At 38.6% G+C, this 27,966-nt stretch overlaps 1 protein-coding gene across 2 annotated transcripts in view; it reads right to left on the minus strand.

Moving 5' to 3' along the window:
* Positions 1-6,319: 6,319 nt before the first annotated feature.
* kank4 (KN motif and ankyrin repeat domains 4) overlaps positions 6,320-27,966 on the minus strand; it is a 77,173-nt gene continuing 55,526 nt past the window's right edge. For both annotated transcript variants that reach the window (XM_008406176.3, XM_008406175.3), the window contains exons 3-10: positions 24,563-27,943; positions 20,362-20,455; positions 17,316-17,600; positions 15,125-15,209; positions 14,802-15,021; positions 14,572-14,714; positions 13,722-13,922; positions 6,320-10,665 (exon numbers count right to left, since the gene is read on the minus strand). In XM_008406176.3, coding sequence (XP_008404398.2) covers positions 10,558-10,665; positions 13,722-13,922; positions 14,572-14,714; positions 14,802-15,021; positions 15,125-15,209; positions 17,316-17,600; positions 20,362-20,455; positions 24,563-27,943 — 4,517 coding nt within the window. In that variant the 3' untranslated portion in view covers positions 6,320-10,557. The remainder of the gene's footprint in view (positions 10,666-13,721; positions 13,923-14,571; positions 14,715-14,801; positions 15,022-15,124; positions 15,210-17,315; positions 17,601-20,361; positions 20,456-24,562; positions 27,944-27,966) is intronic.

Genomic DNA, 27,966 nt, shown 5'->3' on the forward strand with positions numbered 1-27,966 from the left:
GGGACAGATGTGTCATCTACCCATCACTTCTGCTGCATTTATTAATCTTTCCGTTAATGTTTGTTGTGACACAAATCAACTAACATCATATAAATCACATTGGCAAAAAGGCTAAACTTTTCAGACGCTGCACATCTTTCAACAAACCCACTGCTTCTTAAGATGTTTGACGTAATCTGTAATGTGATTTCTTTAAGATGTTTTACCAAGATTGATTTCCAGGTCACATTCAGGCTAGATGCAACTCATAAAGCACAAAATATATATGTATTTTATTACTGCTTTCTAAGAGCTGACTCATCCATGAAGTAAACTTTTAAGAACAATTTCTTTATGAGATTAAATTACATAATTTAAGTGAATTTAAGCCATAGAGGTTACTGTGAAGATTTCTAAACAAAACTTTTCTAATTTTGGGGGATCTGTCCTTTATTATTTTTCCTTTTTATTTTATGTTCAGTAAAGATCGTGATTGAAAAAAGCCCAGGTTTATCCACCCTTTGTCTAGGTTGATTGACCTCTTGCAGGAAAAGACAACTAAAGTTAAAGCAACTGCTGACAGACTGTGACTGAAATAAGACTGAAATAAGATGTCCAGGTAAGTGCTGAGGAGTGTCTGTTCTTTGTTGGTCTGATGAATGAGGCACCATGCCGAGTCAGATCAGTGCAGGGGATCTCTGTGCCCTACAAGCTGTTCTATACTGACGATTGTACTAACCGGGTCCTGCACTCTCAATTTGGACTAAGACTAAGAAAACATCCCATTTCACTTTTAAGACTTCAGTAGGGGTGCTTTAATTAGAATGCTGCATGAATTATATGCTATCCAGATATGCTCAATATGTCCTTTTTTCTGGTGTTCAAATAATTCACCAGAACCCCCAAAGAGTATTCCACAAATTCTGGCCTTTGTTGGCATTCTGCCTGCCAAACTTTAGTCTTGCGTTCATGTTTTTCTTGTGGACCGAAGGTTTCCTCCTTGCACAACTTGCATGATAATTCTTTATGTAGGGTTAGTTTTTCTTCTGTCCTACACAAACAGACACTTTGTCACTAAGGAGTTTTGTTTTTATCTCGTTTACATCTATGAAAAAACATATTTGGAGAGATTGTGGTTAATTCTGAGACTATTCTTAAATAGTAATGTTGGTTCTGTTTGATCATTTAACGTTATAACATTCATGATCTGCTGGTATATGAACAATATCATGTCAACAACAGACCATCCGTCATTTGTTTATGTCCAAACAGCGTTTATCACTGTTACATAAAAATCATTTTCAAAGTAGCACTAATTATGTGCATTTCAGAATATATGTAAAACATATATAATCTTTGAAGAGCAGAGAGCATTTTGTCATGAGAAATTCTCAGAACTTGAATTATGAGCATAAGCACTTGAAGAGGTTGATTGCTTTGGTGTTTCTGCCTTCTGGTCAAGTGGGACAGGAGATGTAACGTCCAACATCCCATTAGAGATGGATGCTGACTGCCCACTGAAGATGGATCTACTGGAGGCAGCTGATGACTGAACTAGTTACAGTAGTACAAGACATTGTACTACTACTCATTTAAATCTGAACCTTCAACCAGATTTAAATGAATCACTGTTTTTCAGACACATTTATTTCATTTTGTCAGGTTGAATGCAGTGTTCAGATTTTCTTTCTTATTCTCTGAAGACGCAACAAACAACTCTTAGGTTTTCTTTTTGTTGCCGTTTATCAGAACCAGTGTTGCTTCTAAATTGTGTCACTTCTTTAAACACACTGTGTCCTCTACTGCCTCTGCTGGCTATGCCTCTCTTGATTCAATACAAATAACCTGCCACTTCATGTTCTGGTCACCACATTTTCTGTTTAATGTATCAGCTTCGCTTTGCTTCGGTAAGTAAGCTTGGAATGCTTCTCCTCTATTTTCTCTTTTTCCATGTCTTTATTTATCTTCCTGAAATTAAAAAGTCTTTATTGTTTCTCTGTGTGTGTGAGAATCAGATTAATGATGTCTTTGGGAGCAATTTCACAAAATTAACAACTGAGGTGTTCCACAGCCATGAGAATACATCATTGATTCTGCTTTTCAGCTCTTTCCTTCGACCACACTTCTTCCTATGCAGTCTCCTCTTGTCCTCTCCTCCATGTTGCTTTCGGTCCATTTTATTACATCTCTCAGCATCTTTTTTTTTTGCTCCTCTTTTGTTGCACTTTGCTTTTCCTGGAGACCATTTGTTGTACTAGTCTGTGTTTCGACTTTGTCAAAGTTGCATCTAACAAGCCACATCTGTTCTCATGAAGTTATCACTATAAAGTCCCCGCCTGTTTAAAAATTCAGCCAGCACACGGTCACCCCTCCGCACCTCACGCCTTCCTCTCACGGATGACAGTTCCTATTATCTCCTGGATAATAAGTTGCACAGATTAGCCATGGGGCCAGACAGGGGAGCAGCGATAGGGCTCTGAGTTTGTGTGTTTGCGTGTGCATATTTGCTGCAGTTTGGGTGCTTCTGCCTGGATTTGATGACTACTTTGTAACTGTGTGTGCAGCTTTTCATGTTTGCCTGTCTGTGTTTGCCTGCGTTAATGGATTTCTCCCCAGTTGCATGTGCACATGTGTCTGTCTGTCTGTCTGTCTGTCTAGCCACATGCCAGCGCATGTGTTTGTGTCTAAATGACAGGAAGAGACTGTGTGCCTCCAGAGGGACTCACAAGAGGAGGAGTTGATGGGCTAAGTGCCATTAAGGGATAATTACAGCTAAAAAGTCTCTATGCTAACGAGGAATCTCATCATCACAATGCTGGCAGACCGAGAGGGCACAAAGAAGCATCTGCAATTCAGACCAAGAGCTCTTGTTTGTTCACTGCATGTGGTTATTGTTTATAATATGTTAATGCATTACCTTTCCTCTTTAATTGCATGTTGCACCAACGGTTGTGTTTGCACATGGGAATCACAACGACTCGTATTCATATTTTAAAGTAAGCATTCTTTTCAGATGGCATTTGCCATGATGCAGCCACACAAGTACACACAATACATCAGTTTAATTGTCCGGTGAAGGCTCAGTGGGAGTTGAGTTTAAGGGCATGCACTTCTGCACACAGGGATGCTTCTAATGGGTTTATCTCTAATCTAAGTCAACATGAAAGTCTGTGAAAAGTGTTACCCTTTTGTCTTGCAGATGTTTTATCCACATATTTGGGTGAAATTAATTAAATGTAAATACCTGCCGGGACCACCGGTGAGGTAGCTTGGAGCGGGATATTCCACAAAGCTGATTTTGCAATCCGTGCGTTGAGCCTCATTTCGTACTCCCTTGGCATGCAAACAGGAGCTGATGAGGATGGAGAATCATCTTTACTCATTATCGTCTCTTTTACCATGTTGTCCGTGGGAATACTAAATGTTTGCTTGTGTGTGTTTGGTTTGAAAAGATTGTCTTTCAGTTTGCTTACGTGGATTTCCACTGCCAAAATTTGCAAAACCAACACTCCCTGTTAATTTCAGCTGAGTGCAGATCTGCTTTGGAAAACAAATCTTTCTTGATAAAACAGTTTCTAGTATGGCATTATTAATCAAATCTATCCAAGCTTGATTGGTTATAGTAAAACTTTATGAGGCAGTAAGCATTTGATAACAGTTGTCACCAACTTGTATGGCACAGCAAGTAATTAACCTCACAGTGTCTCACATAAGGCTAAGTGCTTGTCTGGGTAGTTTTTTTCTTCCCCCTTATATCAATTAAACTGATCCCTTCCAACGAGATTTTTAATTTGTTGTTCACTAAACCACTCCAAAACATTCTTTAGGCTTCTGTGAGTCATTCAGATGTGTTTTTAATCAGTTTGAAAGTTGGGCAAATTCATTCTTCCAGAAAGCACACACTCTTCTCCCTCTTTGCAAAAGAAATGTAGACATTCTGCTGACCCTGCCTAAATAGATGAAATAAATAAATTTAATCAAATGGGACAAGTGCTTAGCAAGCATCAACAAAACAATGGTGGACTAAAAGCACCCCAAATCCTGCTACATCAGCACAAATATTAATTTGTAAGAGTTTAGTATTTAGAGAGAACAGATGGCACAACTTAAAGTCAACATGCATCTTTGAAGCTCTGTGTGAAGTCATTTCTTTGGAGTTGCCATCTTTCCTTGTAGCTTACACTTGCCCAGTTTTCAGAGTGCACAACGATTTTATCCACTTTTCATGCAACCAACAAGCAGCAAAAAATCTAAGTTAATAGTGATGATTAAGTTCTCAACAGTTATGTGATGTTTGTCTTGGTTTGGAGTTAACAAGACCTTCCCTGATTAATGCTGATATGATGTAGCTTATCATATCAGGCTTAATCACAAACTCAATTCTAAAATGTTATTTTTAATTCATTTATTATGCGAACCACTAATAGTTAGAGCTAACTGTTTTTGATGCATTTTTAATTAGATCATTTTACATCTTTTTTATGTCTTCACTTTCTCCTCTAAAAAAAGGCTCCCTTGCACTGGAAATCACAAGTTCACAAGTCTTCAGCTTCTCCTAAAAAGCCAAACTAATTAAAATTACCGCCATGGTAGTAAATGTATGATATGAATCTTATCTTACGACAATGCCTGATTAGTTGATTAACGAGTAATGCTTGCTCAGTAGGTAGTGTGGCTCACAGGTCTTTATTTTTGGGGGTTGGATGTTAAAAAGTTTTCTTATCACTACTGTTGTTTCCCGCCAGATCTTAATCTTTGAAATAAGTTTTAATAGCTGACACATGATGTTGACAATTCTCACTTTTCAGGACTCCTTTTGTTCCTCTGTTTGTAACCCACAGTAACACACCACCACCTGCTGGTCACATACTTTCATTACACCAGAGTCCTTACAAAAATCTTTATTAGGAAACATTTGGCCAAACCTTCCTTTTTAGAACATCTGTGGATGATTTAAAACAGACTTTTTGCTTAAACAGAATGTAATAATTGACTTAGTGGAGTGTAATAATATATTAAGTTTAATGCAGTGTTTAGTCTGAGAATATGGGGGATTTCCAAGACTGTCTCCCATTTTCAACAATTCTATTTCTAGCATCATAAAACATAATATAACCATTATTATTATTTTCTACATTCAAGTCAGTGTTAAAAGACAGGGCAAGATAATTATAATTTTTTATTGATTTGGACAGAGTCATAAATGTTGACATTTTATTTTAGCATTTGCAAATAAATAAGATCACCTGTGAGAGGGACAGTGCATAATTTAAAATATTGATTTTATTTATTTTTTGTCAGCAGCTCATGAAAATTTACTTCATCCCTCATTTATTTAATTAAAATGAAAATCAATATTTTTGATACATTACTGTTGTGAAAAGAAAGGCATGCTTTGAAGAGCCACCCCGTTTTCTTTTGGGGACTTAAGCAGAATTTCATCAGGAAACCAACCTCAAGTTAAGCCTGGTAGCAGTTACAGATCCACTGGTCGTCATTTAATTCTCTTCCTCAGAAATATTTTTCAGTTTTGCATTTAGCAGTTATTTTTAAGTAATAACGCATTAATGAAATTATTATATTACAGATTGTATTTTGCATGAGAAATCATGTAACAGTGGCAGCACATTGTCAACCTGTCTATCTGCAAGAAACCCTTAAAGACCCAGAATCTCCAATCCTGGCATCATTAGTTTGCTTACCTACTGCACTATTTTTTAAAAGGCTAAATGAAACTGTTCTGTGGATGTGTCCCTACTTGTTCTACAAAAATATTAGAGAATAAACAGGAACTTATTTAGTAATTTTCCAACAGCAGTCACATCACAGGTGACCAGGCGCCACTTATCTGGACAATATGAGAGAAAAAGTCCAATTTTAATAGTATTCACCAATATACTTGTGACAAGTTACTATGAAAATCCTGTAGGAAAATATCTGGCCATCAGTTTGAACCTCAAATTCAAATACACTTAGAGCACACCAGCAAGTACAGCAACTTCAGAGTCAATCAAAAGTAAAGAAATTAGGGTTTTGTCCCATGAAGGGTGTCTGAGCAGAGGAGAAAGATGAAGATAGAGATGAATGATGTTTCTTTGTTACAGTCATTGTTTGGAAAAAGCCTTTACAGTACCTTGGTTTTATGGTTCTCTGTTTCTTCTCTCTTTCTGCAGATGTAAATGAAAACTTCTTTGATGTTTTCTTGTACTCTAATTGTCCTTTCCCTCCTCTATTCTTATATTCATTCTCCATTTATTTCTAATAAAATGTATATTCATATCAAGTGAGAGCTACGCTGTCGGACAGTACATGCAAAAAAAAAAAAAGAAGAGAAAAATCATTTGATCATTTTTAAAATATTTATTTAGAAGTAGTTCTCTGGTCTGTTAGATATAAGCTTGTTTCACATAGAATATTACAGAAAAGTAAATATTTTTATTTTTATTTTAATCTGTATTATTTATGGGCTCTCAGATTGATATTCAAACTAGGGAGACATCGCCCTAATAGGTCTGCAGGAGATTCCTTTTTGCTGATTTCCTAAACATTTCCAAATTGGCCTGATGGGCGCACGATAATCCACAACTTTATCAAGTCACACATTATCACAAACATCCAACCAGTAAAAGTGAAATAATGACAGTCCGGTTCCCTTCGAGCACTATTACTTGAATATTTGTCTCCATGCATACATAATGTTGTCATATATTTATATATATATATATATATGGTAAAAATATAGCATTTAGAATAAATACCTCATATAATTATAAGACTGTCAGACAATACTTGTTATATATTTTTCACAATACTTTATATACATGTATTTGGCTGGATTTACAGAAGAAAACACACAAATTTGACCCCAGGTGGAACAAAGTTGATTTCAGGTCTTTGGTGATCAACCAGACGTGAAATCGTACAACATCTGGGTCACACACTGGATTAAACATAAATTTCCATAAAGATGTGTAGGCACGGAAGACCAGACACTTCTCTCGGCACGGGTTTGACGTCCCGCAGCTATGCAAAAGGAACATTTATTTATACATTTCTCTTCTAATCTGTAACTGTAGCACATCGAATAATTAATGCTACATAGAAATATGTGCTATTATTTAGTCCATTTGTAAAAAGTTATGTTTCATGTAAATTCTGACTTTATATATATATTCATACAAATAATTCTTTTTTTTCAAATTACAGTTATAGTCCCAATTCTGTGCCTACTTTTGATTTAGTTTACAGTATTTGGGATCGATGGTGTGACCGCAATGAAAAGAAAATTAGAATACAACAGATCTTAGTGGCATGTCAAGAAAGCAATTAAATGTATTATTAAGGAAAACTAATGAAACTGAAATCAAGTTTTAGAGATAAGTAAGGCCTAAATGTTGTTAAAGTAACAGTTGTTATGTTAATCTTGTGCTAGAAATCCTCCAGTTTGATTAATTGCCTGAAGTTTTCCCTCATCACAGAAACTGATTTTGTCATGCAGATTGGATTGCTACTTATATATTTATTACCTTACATGACAATATTCGACTTGTAGCTCCAATGACTCTTGCAAACAGATGTTCCCCAACATAAATCAGATTTAACAAGGCCTCATTAACAGCCCTCCACATTTATTGGCACCTCTGGCAAAGACATGTTTAAAGCCTTAAAAAAAAAATCAGTCTTTAATTGAAGTAACATGATCTGACACTAAACATGTTAAATAATATCACCCCTTTCTATTTGTCTGTACTTTTATTCAGTGAGGGGAAAATTTTGCTTCAGGGAATAATTATTTTCAACGAAATGGCTGTGAGACACCAGCTCTCCCTCAACAGACAAAACCAAACAAATTCTTAATATAAGATTTTCTCACAACTAAATCAATGTAAGATTATGCCACTGCAATTAGTATTTAATTTATTTTAAGGCTTTTCATACAGTTTTACCAGAATTCCGTAACTGACATGACTTGTATTTATTAATCCCACTAAAGGCTAAACTGAGGTAAAATAATTAAATGTATTATTTAAACATTTGCTGAATTATTATTTCCATCTTATCCCCTTTGATCATGTAAACATTGTTAGATGTTTGGCATCTGCTGTGGTCACTGTGGAAGGAATGTTTCATTGTAAACATTTCATAAGACCACACTCCTGCAAGGAGCTGCATTAGAAAAGGCTCCACAAATGAACATCTGTTTCCCTGGAAAATAAAACCTCAGCTCTAGAATAAGAACGGTTATCCATTTAAGGCTGCACCAGAGTCCCGTACATAATATTTTTTATTGCTTCTTATTGCAAACAAAACTCCCTGCTGAGGATTTTAATATGTCTGGTCTGATGGGTAGGAGAGCCTAATGAACTAAGCTCTACAATCTAAAGACCGCTTCATCACCAGGACTAATTTAAAGTCTTTAGACGTATATTTGTAATAAAGTTAAGTCTTGCACTTGTCATCCATGCAGGGTTAGTTAAAACTTGCTACATTTTCATTCTTTTGGAATGTGTCACAGCCAGCCCAACATTCATTGTGCATTCTGTACGTGTTGCATACATGGTTAGAACAATCACACAAACAGCCCTCTATATGTATATATAAACAGATATATATTTATATAGACATATATATCTATCTATGTAAATAGAGAGACATATAGATATATATCACAATACTGGGTGCACCCCTTGTATTTTGTTAGCATTCTATTTTACCTCTTGATGGGACGACACAGAAGGTATAACACTTTGATATAATGTAAAGTAGTCAGTGTACCACATGTATAACTGTGTGTTTTCTGTCCCCTCAAAATAATGTTAGTTATGAGCAATGGCTTTTTTGGCAAAGTCATTGCCAACAAAGGTGAGAATACCCTCAAGTGAAAATGTCCAAATTGTGCTAAGTTAGCCATTTTCCCTCCCTGGTGTAATGACCACGTAAGTTGAGTGCACATGTTCTGCGTTGTATCCAGAGGTTGCCTTTTGAAAACCGACCTATGGGTGCTATCACTGCTGCAGATGGTGTTGGGGTTGAGTTCAGCCTGTCAGTGATCAAACCATATGGTGCATCTAATTGGTCTGTGCTCCCAGAAGGTACTCTTTTCTAAAGAAGATGCACAAGAAATTCAGCAGCCAGAGAAGCAGATGGTAACCATGTTCCTATGGTCTGATGAGACCAGGATAAACCTGCTGGTTTAACCTCACCTGGTTGTGGCAGCAACCACGTGAGGAGTAAAAAGACAAGTGTGTCGTGCCTACCGTCAAGTATGGCAGTGGGTGTATCACGGTTTGAGGGTGCACAAGCATTGCTGGCTGTGGGAAGTTTCATGATCCTTTTCCTTCGAAAACTCGGCCACAAGGCAGTATTGCTGAACCAGACCGAAACCCTATTAAATTAAGAGAGTTAAGACAGTACAGAAAAATGAGGGAGGCCACATGAAATGTTGGCACTTTGGTCATAATTTGAACATTTTCACTTGGGGATGCACTCATTTTTTTACGGGATTGTAAATTTACTGGGATACAGAAGCTGTAAAGTGGCTACTGAACCCTGCTTCAGTATGTCGTCAGTGTTGTCCCATGAAGAGATATAATAAAATATTTAATGTAAAATAGGATTTACTCACTTTTGTGAGATACTATATATTTATATATGTATACAGACAGCTGAGGATCACAAACAGTATTACAACATACTGGTTTGTGACGCTATATTTAAAACAGCCAGTAGGGGGAGTAACTGTATTAGCATGCAGCTCAATACAATCTCTTGACTTGTCTTTTCTCAGCCTCAATATATTGTTATAAAAAATACTGAATTTCATTTTAGACTAAACCATTTGTTTTTCAATAACTCACAAATGATGATCACCCATGAACCACGTGAAAAACATGACCACTGTGGAGTAATGATTCATTATTTGATGTCACTTCTTTTATAACTCCGTGCTATATAGTTTCCAGGAGTTGAATATATTCATATTCACTGTACACATACACAGTAAAAAAAAGTGCAGTAGAAAATACAGTCTCTGTTTGTATGATCATGTCATTCTGTTAGAATAATATTCTGTATATAAGATGCTCTCAATAATGGCTTATGTCCAAATATGGAAAAAAAACAATGTCAATGTGATTAAAGAAAATAGAAATTATGTTATATTTTATATATTTGAAAGGTAGATCATGTGCTTAGTATTTTGCTTTAAGAGTTAGTTTATATTAAGATGCAGCAGTTCAGAAGTTCTCTCCCGTATGTTCCTTTTTTTTTTTATTCTCACCCTGTTCCCTGCTGGCTCCAATTGTTGCCATAGCAATATGTTATTTTAACTTTGTTTAACCCTCATTAATCATTTCATTAAAAAAAAACAAAAAAAAAACACGACATTATAGTCGAGGCATAAAAGAAACACTCTATTCCCAGAGGTCATAAAGGCAGCCCCATGCTTATCTTCATAAAGCATCATATTCAGTATTTACTTTTGTTTTTTTGTTTTTTTTCCCATTCTGTTGGTGGGAAGAGGATCGTGGAAATAGAGGCAGATGTTGACCTAGAATGGTTTGGAAAACAGTGTAGAACTCAGAGGAGGTCTGCAGCAGACATGGGCTCAGATGCATGGGATTTTAGAAGATTGATGATGTCTTGATGAGCAGCTGCTTCTGCCACCGACAGGGCTGTTTGTCCATTCTGGAAAAAAACAAATAGAGATGCGATGTTGACTTCACATAGAACACGTTGCAGTGGCCATCATAATCCTCACAGCGGCAGTGTTGTACTAGCTCACACTTACAGGCTCAGAGAATAATTGATCTGCTCTGATTAGAACGTGAGACCACGCTCATGTAAAGCCTTATGATTCTTATCTTTTGCTGAAAGGCTTAATAACAGCTAAGATTTTTATAAATGAATCATAGTCTCAAACATTAATCTATGTAAAGGAAATGGCAACTACAGTTAAACAATTACAACAAAAACAGACACAAATATACTGAAATCACTCTTAGAAATAGAAACATTTTGAGTGGACTAAGAAAAATAATGCTTATTATATATTTTTTAAATTTGTTCATTAAGATTACTGCCATAATTTACAAAAAACTCACCAGAAAAATACATAACACAATTTTTTTTTATATCACTATGCATTCAGCTGCTTTGGTAAGCAATATAACACTCTCACTAATATAAGCACTTTTCTGTATTCAATTAAGCACCGTCATATATTTTAAAGTCATACAAATGTTTTGACAACATTTCAGAATTATGGTATGATTCTGTAAGTTTCAAAACTGTTGTATTGTTAAGGAAGATACTGAACAAACATCTCTATCTTTTGCCTACTTTCCAAAACAGAGGTAGGTTGGGGGGATGGGGATAAAAGTGCATTCAACAAATACAGAAGAATGTTACATTTCTTAAGCATCTGCGGTAAAAGTAAAAGTCTTTTTAACAGCTGTGGTGCTATACAGAAATAACTCGGCTGAAATCAAATGGCCACTTGTTCTTGTTTATGTAGAAGCTAACATTAGCACTAAAGCGCAGCGAAGTGGAACAGGAAGCTAGAATAGTAGCATAGGAAAATTCAGATGACACATTCCTTCAGAAGGGGGGTGACTAAAAGTTGTCACATATTCTGTGACAATGCAGTCACTAAATATGTTGCATTATTATGGACCAGTGCTAAACACATAATCTGCATAATCTAACTGGGGAAAGCTTCCAATCCACCTTGTGGCAGTCGAAAGAAATAGCATCTTCACTCAGTCAAAAAAACAAAATTGCATACAATATTCTAAACAACCTATTGCATAGATCCTAATCATTTCTGTTCTGAAACCAAATATCCCATTTTTCACACTTATGTGCAAACTTGCATTAGTTTAACACAACAATGTAGATTTTTAAGACCTGCTTCAAATTCATGTTCATGATTCTTTTACTTCTTTTTGACATACAGTGTTTGAGGCACAGTTCACTACTGCATGATGTTATCAAGGGTACTGCTGACAGTTAATAGGCACGATGATAAAAGTTGCCCCTGCAGTGACTCAATCTGCCAATTATGATTGCATATTTAAGTGTCCAACATGCAAAACCACACAAATAAGTAATGCTTGCTGCTGATTACTTTTGTAAATTATGTATGCAAAATCTGCCCATAGTCCCCCGTAAAAAGGAGGGAAAAAGTTAGATGTTTGTGTGCATGTTATCAAGCATTCAAATCATGCTCCACTAGCAATTTAGTACAAATGAGAAAGCTTATTATGAGCCTGTGACCTTGCGGTTAACGGTCTCTGTAACCTGCAGCTGAGAGAACAAATCTCTCTGAACGCAGGCACTTGGAAAGCCATATCTTTACACTCGGAGAGATGTTGTGTACTTGACACCGAGACATCAATCAAAACTAATAGAGCAGTAAATTTCCCCAGATGACACCCCAGACAATGTTCTGCGGTAATATTTGTAACTTCTTACATCTATCAAGCAGCGAGTCATGGCAAGTTTTTCCTCTAATCAAAGGCTAGATATCAGTTGATAAATAAAAAGAAATGAAAGCAGTTGAAGCTGCATGCTGAGAGAAAAGTCAAGCACAGGGAAAATAGTTGCCTCATTCCAGGGTGTATACAGTCTCTATTTCATATTGTGTTGTCTGACGAAAGAGACTGATTTGAATGCAGGTAGTGTAATTCAAAATGGTTAGAACAGAACAGCTGCTTTTCTTCAGATCGTGTTTCTTTCAAAATACGATCTGTACTCACTTGATACTAAATACAGCTAAACATTGACTTGTGGTACAAATGTGGATAGTGGGAGGAATGATAGGTAGGCTTTCATGTGTTTATGGTTTTCTATATTTTACAGTTTATTTTAGTATCACGTTTGTGGCTCCAGCCAACAAAGGTAATTGCAGGATACTTATGAGAAAAAAAATGGCACAGAAAAAATAAAAAATATCTATCTGAGCCAGCCATGGCAACAGCTTTAATAAACTTAGGACCACACACATAAAAGATCAATGTCGAGTAACAAAATTTTATATGTGTAAATCGAAGAGAAGAAGTCACATGATCAGTAATCTAATTAAAAAATGTAATAATTATTGTTGAAGTGAAACAGTGAACTAATTTAGATTAAAGACTACGTCATGCCCTGTGTATAAGAGTGGATTCATTTTGAGACCACCGCTGAGTCTGTCTCTGCGCTGTGTTTTATACATGAGACATTTCATGTCCCTGAGCTATGTAGCTCCCCGTTTCTTTTCTGTATCAACTATGCCATGCCTCACTGCATCCACACTGGCCTTACAGTGGCAGTGCAGGAATATTTGGGTGGTACATTATGGTCTTTCACTTCTGCTTATGTAAAGAACTGCATATGTAAGGTGAGAGAAGTCTTATTGTTACGGTGATCCATTGCTGGATGTTTACCCTTACTTTTACCTTTAAAGACTTTTTTTGAAATATTAAACTGCATCCAGTTTCCTAGATTCAGAAAATGAACTTATAAATATGGTCCTCTACATCCAGACTTTATTTATGGCAGCTCAGTAGCCAGGGATTTTACATATCTGACCAAAACCTTAATCTCCTAAATTTACCTTAAAAATGCACAAAAAACACAAATGGTGGTTGTTATTCTGGTATTTTGTGGTCCAGGAGCAGAACTGTTTTGAATTCACCAGTCTAAACTCTGACATGTTTTCTACTTACAACTTATTTTAGTTTTACATTGTAAAAGCATACCTTATCTGTGAGTCTGATATCACAGCGACCTGTCTCCAGCAGCAAACAAGCAATGTGCGTGTGTCCATGCTCGGAGGCACACATCAGGGCCGTAGATCCCTCACTGTCCTGTGCATTTACATCTGCGCCGCAGCTCAGAAGCAGCTTCACCATGGCAACGCGACCGTGGCTCACTGCAAGCATGAGCGCGGTCTGGCCAGCCTTGAGAATGAGAGGAAGAGAGAAGTCAGATTAGAAGTTAACAGAAGGAAAACATGGGGATGGGGATGGAGTTTGAGAATCTCAGTACAAGAGAGCAAGTGACAGCCATGTTTCTTTTTTTTATGAAAAGAAACATAAAAAAACAAATGAGAACAAACAAATGAGAAAAAACGCATAAGATTGGAAATTAGGGAAAAAAACTATTAATATCAATTATTAATCAAGTGCCTACAGACTATCTTTGCAGGGTCTCTGAAGAGCCGGCACCTAGCAAAAGATGTGCTACACCCCGGGAAAGACTGCCAGTCCATCACAGGGTAACACACAACCATACACACTCAACACTCACGCCTAGCAGCAATGTAGCGAGATCACTTAACCCAGTGTTCATGTTTTTTTAGACTGAAAGGCTCCAGGCCAGGATTTAAACTAGTGACCTTCTGACTGTAAGGCAACAAATGCATGTAATGTTGGTGAACCCTTTGGCTTTTGAGATTCTTGTGCAGAAAAAAATTGCAGACACGTGTTGTTTTTTTTTCAGGAAATGTAAATTATTCCTGCAAAATAAAAACAACGTAAAGCCTAGAAAACCACCTTTCATCTTTTCACAAGCCACATGTCACTTCAAGCATATGCTGCACTGTGTTACCTGTCTGGAGCGCGAGTTGACATCGCCAAGTTTTAGCAGCTGCTCGGCCACCTCTAAATCATCTGGGCTTTCAGCAGCGGTCAGGGCAGCCAACATCACTGGAGTATATCCCGCCTTATTCACATTATCTGTTTCACAAAGACCTAGAAGAATGCAAAGACTCTTTATTACAAGCAGTTCTATTTTGAATGTAACTGTTAGTACAGGTGAGTGTGTAAGGCTCAGCTCACCAGTGTCTAGCAGCAGCTTGACCACAGGGAAGTTAGAATGAGACACACTGTAGTGGAGGGCCATATTCCCATTACCGTCAGTCAAGTTAACAACATATGGCAGGAGAGTGGGGGTGGTCAGTCCCACTTGTCTCAGGTATAATCTGACTGTATCTGCCTGGGAGTCTTTCTGGCTCGAGACCCTGAACCATTCCTGATAAAGAACCACCAACACCTGACGCTGTGGAGAGACGTGTATGTTAAAATTAGTCTATATTATGAATTTGCATTACGAAGAAAAAAAGAAATAAAAGAAAATACAGTAGAGTCAAAGAAAGCTTTACCATTTCTTTATCTGGAGATGAAACCTCTTCCATTCGATCCTTCACATACACGCAGGCATCAATGAATCCTTTATCTACTTTCTCCCTGTAAAAACACGACACATTGAAGAATACTTTTGACAAATCCAAAGTAGTATCAGTTAGCTCACAAAACATCTGATTTTCCAGCTGTTTTCTGCTGAGCTTATTTCCCTGGTGTTCAACGTGGAAAGGGGATGCAGCCTGTTAAAGTTTGCATTGACTGTTGAGTAATTTCAGTTTGAAATACAATCAGAAAATAACTTCAAAGAACCCTTCAAAGAAAATTTTGTCACACCAATTTAACTTTAATGCATTTTATATGGATTTTATGTGACTGAGCAATACAAGAAGCATATACTTGTTCTATAAAAGGAAAATGATGAATGGTTTTCAATGCCCTGTATAAATAAAGGTTTTGAGTGTGGCTCCAGTAAAAGCTAATTGTAGCTGTTCAGTTAGTTCTTTCACAATGATCAACTTCTAAACTGCATCTGAGGTTAGATTTAGCCTGAATATGAAGAAATGTCTTCATTCTAACAGAAATTTGTTTATTGTATAGACTCAAAGGAATCAGACTACTTCTGAATAAATAACTTATTAAATACTGTCCTCTGATTCCTGGCAGCATAACTATGTACCAGTTGGTGCAGTGGACCACATGCAAGTTAGGTATGCAGCCAATTAAAATGAGAAGAAAATTATTGTTTCCATTTCAGATGGAAACATCAGCCTAAATTCGCTGCCTGAGACAATGTGTGGGAACGACTGTTTTTTACATGCTTGTGTTCATACTAAAGTTAGTGGAAGGAAATGTGAATTGAGTATATACTTTTTAAACAATTTTTAAGTCTTTATATTACAGATGACAAGTGTTCTATCTAAATTAGATTTTTGCTCTGAGGTGTTATGTATTGTATGTTTAGAGATGGTATTCCACATACCGTGGTTATTACAAGTACCTATCTGAGCTGTAGTTGTATCTACCATCACAAACCAGCATGCTCACTCTCCTCTGTCCTGAAGGCAACAATACCTTTTTTTCTATATTTTCTTGGATTGAACATTTTCTCTCTTCTTTTGAATCATTCCCCATCTACCTTAGAGATGGTTATGTGTGAAATCCCTTGGGATTCACCTTGGGATGGTCTGGGTTTTTCTCCCAGACTCTTCGATGAAATCTTGTAGTGAAAGACGATGTACAGATGAATTGAATTTCCTAGCATTTAGCACCATCCATCTTTCTTTCCACTCTGACTGGCTAACTTGTCCCTGCTGAGGACAGGTTAGCATTAAGCTGCCACCTTTCATGTGTTCAGGGTGATCTGCTTACATGTAGAACACGTAAGCCATAAAAAATGTAAGGTAACACTTTATTTGAAGGAGGGTGAATAAGACTTTCATGACACTTTCATAAACATGACATAACACCTGTCATGAACATGAATAAGCCTTCATGAATATTTATGGCTGTTGTCATAAAGCGTCATTCGGTAAATTATGATTAATTATGTTTAAACTTTACTTTTAATAACATAAAGTTACCTAATTTTTAAAGTGCAATCAGTAATACTTTTATAACAAATTTATATCAGTAATGATTTCTTGGTTAATGTCAAGTTGTCATAACAAAGACATTTTGAATAATGTCAAGTTTGTATTAAAAGTCTCATAATTTACCGAATGGCGCTTTATGACAACAGTCATAAATATTCATGAAGGCTTATTCATGTTCATGACAGGTGTTAAGACATGTTTATGACAGTCTTATTCACCCCCTTCAAATAAAGTGTTACCAAATGGAATTATGGCCTCCTATGACCAGACCACCTTCCTTTTTAAACTATGTCCCCTTCAATAAACTGGACTTGTTATTGCCATTTTTCCCCAAAGTAAATATTTAAAAACAGCATCTGTATAATGTTATTTCTAATTCACAATAACACACTATCTTGTGTTGGTTTGTCACACAAAATCCACCCAAAAAATGAATTGAAATCTGTGGCTGTACTATGTCAAAATGTGGACAAGTTGAAGGCGTGCGAATACCTTTGAAACTGATTGTATTTGCATGACAATGTTGTTCATCTCTGTGATTATACTTGTGGAAAAAAAGCATTTAGTAAAACTTTGCTTAACAGATAGAAAGATCCAGAGCTCTTGTCTGTCTCACCTTTCAGCCTCCTCCACCTGCAGGAGCTCATGGCCACCTTCTAAATCCAACAGGCCCCTCTCAACCTCTTTCTCTTCACCCACAGCACCTTCCTCCTCCTCAGGAGCAGCAGCAGGAGCAGCAGCAGCAACAGCAACCTCTACATCTGCCCCCAGGATCCCTACTGATTCCTCAGACTCCTTGTCGGTTTCCTTCTCCACCACCACTTCGGATTTATCTTCCTCCTCCACTTCTACTCTTGACTTTTCATCTCCGCTGGAGTCCTCGCTGGATGTCGTCTCGTAGCTAGAAGAGGAAATGTGACAGTTGAAATGCCTTTTTCATGAAGAAGAATTGATTAAGTTTTACTTCAAAAGTGAGAGATATGTAAATATCGAGAAATCTATGCCAGACTCTCAATTAATAACAAGACATGTGGCGAGTTTAGATAAATATGAAGGCTTCCACTTCAGCCAAGGCTGAGTAATTACTAACCGGTTATCCATCATCAGATATATGTTTGCCTTTGTAGCCTCTGCCCATCATAAAACATCCCTCATTTTATTACTTATATAATAATTATCCATAGGAATGTTTGTGCACACTCCTATGAAACCTCAGACAAATACATCTTTGTTCCAACAGGTAAGGCTCCTCATTTAAAGTTTGAGTAGATGCCGGTGGGCTGTATATGAGTGTGATCAGTGGGGTGCATCATGAAGGCACCACTGTGAGGCCAGTGATCAGATAAGTCTTACGATGAATACCATTGATTCATGCTTATTTGGACACATACACACACGCACGCACACCCCCACACACACACACACACTGATAAGAGGTGTTCGTGGGATCGCAACATTCCTCAGATTCCTCAGGAGTTGCAGACTGAGCAAAGATAGAGCAGACGATCTGAAAAGATGTAATACAAACAGCAGCCCACTTCCTGGTGTGAAGAGAAGTCTCAAGCCTGTCTGACCTGTTTAACATCTGCTCATATTTATTAGGACATGAACTGCAATTCTTGGATATACATGAGTTGTGACGAATAGGGATGGACTCATTGAAAGTTCATAAAACACCTAAATTTAGCATATTGGTTTGCAACAGCAAGGAAGGAACTGAACTTGCATGAAAACAACCTGAAACAACACAGCAGCAGAGGTGAGCCGGTCATGAAACAGTGAAGCTCAGGAATGTAAGAACAGGAATGCCGAATTAAATAAATTTACTCACGGCTGCCATTTCCTTGACATGCAGCACATAATACCTCTCAGGAATTTCAGACAAAAAAGAAAGCCGTAAGAAGTGCTCTTATCTGGGATAAGATGTCGGTGTGAAGCATATGGAAGGTGCTCAGATTTATTTTCCAATTAAAACTGGATATCTATTTGATATGGATGTAAAAGAAAGGATAAGAGGAATGTCCAGAATAATGAAACTTTTTCTCTTTTTTCCTTTTGAGTGTATTTTTAGCACAAATGTAGCATGCCATGCAAAGGAACTCTGAGCTGTTCTGAATATCTTAAGTTACAGTCACAAGCCACTTTATTATGTACAGTTTCTCAGTTTATTAACACAAATAGAAGCTCAACCAATCACATGACACCAGTTCAATGCATTAGCTATTAAGACATGGTGAAGATAACTTTAGAATGGATAAAAAAGATGATTTCAGTGACTTTGAACATGGCATGGTGTTGGTGTAGGAAAGGCTGGTTTATGTCAAACTGCTGATCTGCTTTGATTTTTCTGGCCAAACATCTTCCAGATTTACAGGGAATGGTCCGAAACAAGAAATGCATCAATTGAGCAGCAGGTGTATAGACGTAAATGCCTAGTTGGTTTCCGAGGTCAAAGGAGAATGGGAAGGTTTGTTAAAGATGATAGAAATGCAACAGTGGTTCAAATAAACACTCATCACAACCAGTGTAAGCAGAATACTACCTCTGAATGTACAATCTGTTGAACACAGAATCAAACTGCAAATCATTTCAAGCCAGTTTGCTTAAAATGATATGTTTACTGCACTCCATGGTCTCCTTAGACAATCACTAGATCCAACAGAGTCTCTTTGTGATGATGTGGAACGACGTATTTGCATTGCTCAAAATAGGCCGAAGCTGAGGAGTTTGTCTGATGCCTTGTTGGATCTATGCCACAAGGAATTAGTGGACTTGTGAGTTCAATATGGTACTGGCAAAGTATGTTTAATGAAGTGGTCAGCGACTGAATAATTCATGCAGGTTCAGACTCTTTCCCAAAGCCTTTACCCAGCAGGATTCACAGTAACTGTATCCATCTTATCTGTGGACAAATATTTGAAGGGAATACAGGAAACTCAAAAGGCTCGTTTGGATGCAAAATCAAAATGGCTGCCCTCCTCACACCAGGTCAGCTATCCCTAAGAGGGAGCTAATCCACCATCCATAGGCTCATGATGACTATTTGGATAAGAGAATCAATTCATTTACTTAGTATCCATAACTCAGGACCATATCTGAATGTAAATCAGCCTTTTAGCTCAACTTTGACTCCAACTAATCATAGCAGAAAGTGTCTCCATTACTGCTGCCCTTATCTACTCGTTAGTAACCCCTTGCAATCTCTCTGCAGGTAACGCCTTATCAGGCCATGATATGTCACTCCTCTTAAGACAGCAGCTCACTATCAAATTGAAATCACCAATCTTTTCTTTCCGACTGAAGACCCTGGGCATATTTTGTTTTTATGTTTTTTTGTCTCTAGTGGCCTTTATTCATTAGTAGCTTGACAGGAGGGGAGGAGATGCTGCAAATGGCCCAGGACTGGGAATCAAACCTGGGAAAGACTGTAGCCTCAGTATAAGGTTGAGTCTTAGTTTAATTAAGCCAATAGGACAACCAAATCTGGAAAGAAAATGTCAAATGAATGACCCTGAGCTGCCTACACCGGAAATCCCTTTATTGTGCCTTATTGGGTCTTAGTCTATTTGTACAATGCCCCACAGACCTACAAATGAAAAATGTAAAAACTACAGAAACATATGCATCATAAGCTGGATACTGATAAAGCGAAAGATTTTTACCCTCCATTCACCCCAACAAATTTCAGGTTTTTCTTGGCTCCCTTGCTCCCCTGCTTGTCAGCAACACCATTTTTCTTCATAATAGATTTGAGACCTGGTGAGAGAGAGAGAGAGAGAGGGAGAGAGAGAGAGAGAGAGAGAGAGAGAGAGGGAGAGAGAGAGAGAGAGAGAGAGAGAGAGAGAGAGAGAGAGAGAGAGAGAGGGAGAGAGAGAGAGAGAGAGAGAGAGAGAGAGAGAGGGAGAGAGAGAGAGAGAGAGAGAGAGAGAGAGGGACAAAAACAAGAAGTGAGAAAGCATACAGTATTTCTTTAAACTTAACTCTTGAGTGTTTTCAAACACTGAATGACAGGGGAAATGTAACAAGTAGTATTAAAGTTGAGTAGAAGCAACACAAAGACTTTCATGATTTTTTTCTTTGCACAAAGGAATGCTGTTTTTTTGTTCTTTTTTCAGTGAGCTTCTTTGTTGGTAGTATATTTAAACGTGTGTGTAGGTGTGTGTGTGTATGCGTGTGTGTGTCTCATTACAACCACAAACGTCAGAGTATTTTACTAGGATTTTAGAGCACAGACTAAAAAAAGTTATACATAATTGTGAAGTTTAAGGGAAAAAATGCTAGCGTTACCATTTTAAACAAATAATGTGAATTTCTTTTAACACTCCAGCTTAAGTTACCTCTAAATCTAGTACAACCAGCTACTTTAATAAGTGTGTGAAGGCCTCAAAGGAAGACAATAAAGCCTCATAAAAACCAAGAGACCATTAATTAGAGAGGCAGCCAAGAGGCCTCTGGTGTCACTAGAGGTTTCAACAGATCCACAGCTTAGGATTGAGAGCACGGAAACTATTATTCAAGAACCCCACAAATCTGGCATTTATGGAACATTGGCTAAAAAGAAGACATTCTTGAAAAAAGCCATAAAAGTTTGCAACAAGCCATATAGGGAACACAGCAACATGTGAAAAAAGATGCTTTGATCAGACAAAAAGTGAGACCAAAACATACAACATCTTAAATACTCCATTCCTATTGTGATAAATGGTGACTAAATTTAAAAGCAGAGTGACAATGGAGTGGTTCAGATCAGATTAGGATCAAATTCTTGGGTGAAAATGTCCCAGTGACAGTCCAGACCTAAATCCAATCGAGTCTGTGCAACTGATGTCCACAGATGTTATCTATCAAACCTGAATGAGCTTGAGTGACTTTTGCAAAGAGGGATGTCCGAGATTTTCAGTCTGTGGATTTGGAAAAACACTTGATGCTGTAATTTCAGCAAAGACCGTTCTACGAACAATTGATGAACTCATTGTGACTACAATGCCTACAAGTTTTTTATTTTCAAATAAAAAATAACATTATTACACAAGGTACGTTATGTTGGTCTATCACATAAAATCCTATTAAGATATGTGTTTGCATTGTGCTAAAATAAAAAAATGGGTGTGAACACTTTTGTAATGCATTGTATTTGTGAAACCAATAGGGTGTAACTGCAAACTGACCAGCTGTATGGAGACCATTTGACAAAACAGATTCATCAGAGTTGAATGAACAGAGACACAGGGGAAATTCATTATATCGCAACATATGGTATGATGACAGATACGAAAAAAATACTTTGAATTAAATTGAGTCATTTAATTAAACCACACTACTACATGACGTACATGTATTTCCCAAGGCAATTTGCAAAAGTCAGCAGTATTCACAGCAAGCAACCTTGACATTGTCAGGCCTACTTATGTTTGTAACTGTTGAATAATCGATTCTGCATTGGCTCTTTTGCTGACTCCTGTTGGCTCTTGGCCTAGTATGGTGGTCTTAGTTGTTCCTGACAGCAGATGTTGTGCTGTGGATCCATAATGTTTTATCCAAATACAAGAATGTGGCTTTCCGCCAAAAACCACCCTCTAAAAAGATCCAGGAAGAACGGTGCTTTTAGATCAAGTGTCTCCCCAGAGACAGCTACAGAGAGTGGGAAGCTTAGTGAATATTTCAAATCTGAATGCATCCTCACGTCAACGTCCAAAAGATACAAACTTACTTTTAATAAATGCATACATTTTTTTTTTTTTTTTTTGCTGACATTTGGCTTAGGTAAATTTGATTTTGAATTTGATCAGTCTCATTTGAGGAAAATTCCCAAAACCTAATTTTAGCTTCAGATGAATACAAAAGTTTAATTCTCTAGCAATGTCATTAGAGAAGTTCAAGATGTCTAACACACAGAAACACTGCAAATCCAGGTATATGCACTTTGTTTGAACACAGTGCTGTACACTCCTCCCAACATTGAACTGCATGCTAACTGTGAGAAAAAGTGGTTCTGAGCTCCAGCTCCTGGCTCAAGCCCCAACATTGGAGACATCAAGGGAAGACAGAGAGGCACCATCTGTTTGATGTATGCGTGAGGGCCTCTGCTTACGAGTCCACTTTACAGTTGATAAGCATGGCTCCACTTTCCTGTGTGAATGAGTGTTTGTATATTATGTCTGGAATAAGAAATAAATATTTGATACTAAAACCAGGCTACTTAAGCAGTGCTTGGCAACTACTTACTTTTTTCTTCCTTCCTAGTAACGGCAACCAGTGGTGACTATGTTTAAGAAAAAAACGGTATGTATAGCGCATAAAAATAAAAATGTGCAAGCACAACAGCTATAAATATGAACTATTGTATGGTGAACAAAATAAGTGTTCAAGACAGACTGCTCTGGAAAACTTCATACACCTTGATTTCTTTTTTCTTTTACATTTCATCATATTCCCATTAAAAACTTCAATGTATTTTATTAACATTTTATTTGATAGACCAACACCAAGTAATGTATAGTTGTGAACTGTGATTCTTCCGTCCTGACTCAAAATAGGCTTTTCAGGTTCTTCTTTAGGAGTTTTTCAACTAACTTTGCACATTTAGAAACTAAAAATTTGGATAAATATTTTAAATAAATCTGATGTCCAGCCAGATTGGTGTCTCAACTAATGCAAGTTTGGGCTTTTACATGGCCAGTCTAACAAATGAATATATTCGCTCTGGCTGGATGATGAGGGTTGCTGCCCTGCAGTTAGATCGTTTGCAGTCTGTGACAGGTCTTATCTTCATCCATCTTACAATAAAATTGGAGCAGCTTTCCTATCCCTGCTGAAGAAAAGCATGTTTCATGTTTCACCATGGGGATGGTGTGTTCAGGACGATACAAATGTTTCTACCACATAAAGAATTTCGAATGATAGAAAAGTTTGTTTTTGGTCTCATCTGGGCAGAGCACCTTCTTCCACATGTTCACTATGTCTTCTGCAAAGCTTGTAGAAGACTACAAGCAGGGATTCATATTGTGTTCTTTCAACAGTGACTAATAACAGTCCTCTCTACTGATTCTTCCAGCTGAGCTGTGGATTTACGCTCCTTTTCCATATTTACCCTAATTTTATTGGCTGTTTTGAATAATTCACATCACTAACATAGCTTCAATAGATTAGAAAGATTAGATTGCATTTTTTCATACAGATGTTTTTCCTTGCTCATGTTTGGCTGTTTAATCCATCATATTGCAATAAACAATCACAAATCAGTACAATAAAAACAAAATCATGCAAATAAGCTGCCTTTTTCAGAGTGAAAAATGTAAAGTTCAATACAGCTTATGAAATGTCATACAAGAATAATAACTGCTATCCAAACTTAGCAATTAATATCTAATGAATATGATGCACCACAATCATTCTGTTGATAATTGATCCAGACCTGATTTGACAACCTCTCTTCTGAGTGGAGTGTTTCTAATTGCATGCATAGACAGATGGGGCTACTTGCGTGTCATAAAAGCTCAGTCCTGCAGTCCTCTTGATAATGAGAGTTCTAACATCAGCTGGCAAATCTGTTTGTCATGCAGGGTAAGACGTTCAACCCGTACCACAGATTGGCACAACAGATATCCAAAAAGAATTCAAAGCATTCTGACAAAGTTCTGCCGCTCATTCAGCCTTCAACGAAATGGAACAAAACTCTGTGTACATATTAATATTTAGACCCCGCCTTGATGGGAGATCATAAGGGATGTGTTGCAATTAAGCTGCATGACTAATGTAACTACAGGCCTTTGTGAATGGTTAATATGTGGAATATTGGAGAGGAAATCACTCGGCTCATTGTCAGACAGACGCTTTGTACTTTCTGATACACTTCATGCCTACCTTGCTCTTGCTGCTTGCTGGTGGCAGCTGCTTTCTGGCCTGGGGAGTAGAAGGCTGAAAGGACACTGAGGGAGCTGACCAGTTGGCTTTGAATTGAACTCATTTTGGAAGCACTGGACTTCCCCGCTGCTTTCCCAGTTGTTGCAGCAGGGGCACCTTTGCCTGCGGGCTTGGCTGGGGTTCCCTTTCCTGCTTCTGCTCTTTTGGTTGCAGTCTGTTTTGGTGCTATGGGGCTCTCCTGTTGGCCGGCCGTCTGTTGGGCTCCAGAGCTGCTCCCAAGCTGTGCCCATTGCTCCCCAAGAAGGCCTGTTATTCGAGTTACGACTTGTCCTAACGCCGCAGGAGATGTTGGCGATTCACCAGAACCTCTGCGGGCTGTCTGAGATTCGCCAGATTCCCGCCGCAAGGCTTTTGCCTCACTTGAACCACGACGCTGAGCTGCTTCGCTTGAGCCTCTCCGAAGCGATTGTGTCTCTCTGGCATCTTTTTGAGATGATGGAGCCTCAGTGGAGCTTCTTCGCAAGCTCTGGGAGTGAGATGGGGTATCACCTGACCCGTGGCGGATTTGACGAGTCTTTGTTTCTCCTGACTCACGACTTGGAGGGTGTGATACACTGGATCCCCTCTGTGGCGCTTTCTGCTCTTTTGAGTCCCGACGAGATGCAGGTTGAGACTTAGTGTGTGGCTGAATGGGCTTGGTCTTTACTTTTATCTCACTAGAGCTAGAAGAAACGCTTTGAGATTCACCCTGAGGTTGTACATTAGACTCCTTCTCAATCAACTCATCAGGCAGCTTCTCTGCTTGACTACTGTCTTGAACTTGAGGCACAGATGGCATTTGATCATTTTCCTGTGGTTCAGAGGGTTGTACTGATAACTCAGCCTCTAGGCGTGGTGCAGTCTGGACTTTTGTTGTGATTTTCTCAGATTCAGGTTCACTGGATTCCCTAGTAGTGAGCATGGGTGCAAGCTGAGGCTGAGGAGGTGTTGGCTGCATTTTCTCTGCTGAGGGCTTGCGTCCTCTCTGTGGTCTAACAGGAGCTACTGCCTTCACAGCTGAATTTTCGGCTATTACTACAACAGTATCAGGGACGACATTTTCCTTAATTGATTCGCACACAATTTCTTTATCTTTGTTTTCTGCTGTCTCCATCTCAGTCTTTTTAGGTTCTATAATCTCTACACCAGTTGAGAGTTGGAGCTCTTTAGGTTTTGAGTCATCCTGTGCAGAGGTCACTTCCCTCTTATCAGTTCCAGAGGCTGGACTGGGAGAGACTTTAGTCTTTTTTCCAACTTCTGAATCTAAAGTCTGCACAACAATGCCTTCAACATCTGTAACAGACATCTTTGCAGCAACCTCTACAGCAACATTTTCACTTTCTATTTGAACTACTTTTTTTGTTTTTTCACTTTCAGCTGTGCTGTTGACAGGATGACCAATATCTGCCCTCACAGTGGTTTCACTTTCCCCCACTCGACCCTCTGCTTGTGCGTCTGCAGACAGGTTGTTGTCCTGCCATCTTTCTATCTCTGTTTCTGTTTGCTGGTCGCTCCTCTGTGCTGCCTCGGTCTCTGTGACTCTGTCCACAGTGTCCACCCTTTCAGTCTCTGTTCCCTGATCTATGCTACTGGCCCTTGGTCTCTGTGGATGGTCTGTCACTGTTTCTCCCTCTGTCTCTGTGACTTGGTTTACTCTTTCGGCTGCAGGCGTCTCGGTCGTCTGATCTTGCGTGACGATGCTCTCTGTTATTGTACCCCGTTCCATACTGTTGGCTCTGGGTCGAGGTTGTATTGCCGCTGTTACCTCTGCCTCCATTTCTGTTTGTTGGTCATGTGTGTCAAGCTTACTAGTCGCTATTCCTCGATCAATACTTCTAGCCCTCGGCTTGGGTACTATCACTTCTACCAAGATCTTATCCGTATCTGTTCCTTGATCTATTTTAGCAGGAGATTCTGTCTCAGTTTCTTGGTGGCTGAGATCTATTCTCTCTGTAAATGTTCCTGCATCTATGCTTTCTCTTCTTGGCCTCTCAGGAACTTGTGTGGTACAAATTTCTACTCTCATCCCTTCACTCAGTTGCAATATTCTGTCCTCTTTAGCTTTATTCTCTTCCAGTTGTTCCTTCAAAAGAGCATTAGTTCTCTCTAGCTCCTGGCTAGCCTGAGTAAGTTTTGCTTCCAGCACCATTAGCTTTTCTTCCAGCTTTAGCATTCCATTTTGGTCCTCTTTTGATGCATTGCTCTCTCTGATATTCTCACTTTCTTTTGCAACAACTTCAGTGTCCTGTGATAGCCTTTCCTCTGCATTATCTTGCAGGCTTTTAGATGTCTCTTTTTGCTTGTCAGCTTTCTCTGATGGTACACTTTGCTTTTGATTTGTAGAAGGATCTCTCTGTATTGGTAGCTCTTTTGTTCTTTTTGTCTCCCTGTGGCTCTCTTCTACATTTACTGGCACATGCTCAGAAGCTACACCTCGAACCGGTTGAATTGCTAAAGATAAATTGAGGCCTTCTGAAGGTCTTGGTCTTTGGCGTTGACTGTTTCCCCCTGTCTCATAAGTTGTTGCCATTGCAGAGGATGATGTGGAAGCTTGAACTTGGGACTGTGTTTGTATCTGACAAAGCAGCTTCTCCCGCTCTTCCCTTAAGGAGCAGATCTGAGCCTTTAGTTCTGGGATAGTTTTGACCTGTTCTTCCAGCTCCCTGACTCTTTTTAGTGCCACTGTTATCTGCTGGTGAAGACCTGCCCGATCCTGTGGAAGGCACCGTCTTTCCAATATGTCTGGAGAGGCACGGAACATGTTCTCTGTTGATCCATTTTCTGGCGTTCCCGTCGTGCAATCAGGGCTGCTTGAATCTGAACCTTTCCTCTGCTGGAGGGTGATGGGCATTGATGACGCTCTAAGGAGGTTTGGTCGACTTTGAATCACAGCAGTTTTACCCTCAGTACCTTGATAGACAGAGCCTGGTTCATCTCTAGATTTGTTTGAAACATTTGCAGTTCCTTGGCTGGTTGTCGCTCTGCTGCTATGACTGGATATTGCCCCTTCACTTGGCCTAAAGTCAAATATTTGTTGGACCTCTGTCACTCGGGATTTGGGCTTTGGGCCCAAGGTAGATGTCCCAGACCATGCCCCTTCCTTAGGTGGAGGCCTGACTCCATGTCCAGGGAGGCTAAAATTTCTGGGAAGAGTGCTGAATTTAGCTGGGCCTTTCACCCTCCTTTGGATGTGGACCCTCTTAATGGTGTTGCCTTTTTCAATATCATCCACATACTTGAGGAAGTCAAGATCCAGATGGAAGCCATAGGGAGTCTCCACTGAATAGGGCAGCTGTTTCCTCTGTACACCGCCCTCGTTGACCTTGGTCTGAAAGCCGTTGGCTGTAAGGAGTTAACAAGGATAA

The sequence above is a fragment of the Poecilia reticulata genome, chromosome 4 (genome assembly GCF_904066995.2).
Source record: "Poecilia reticulata chromosome 4, P_reticulata-male-v2, whole genome shotgun sequence".
Lineage (NCBI taxonomy): Eukaryota > Metazoa > Chordata > Actinopteri > Cyprinodontiformes > Poeciliidae > Poecilia > Poecilia reticulata.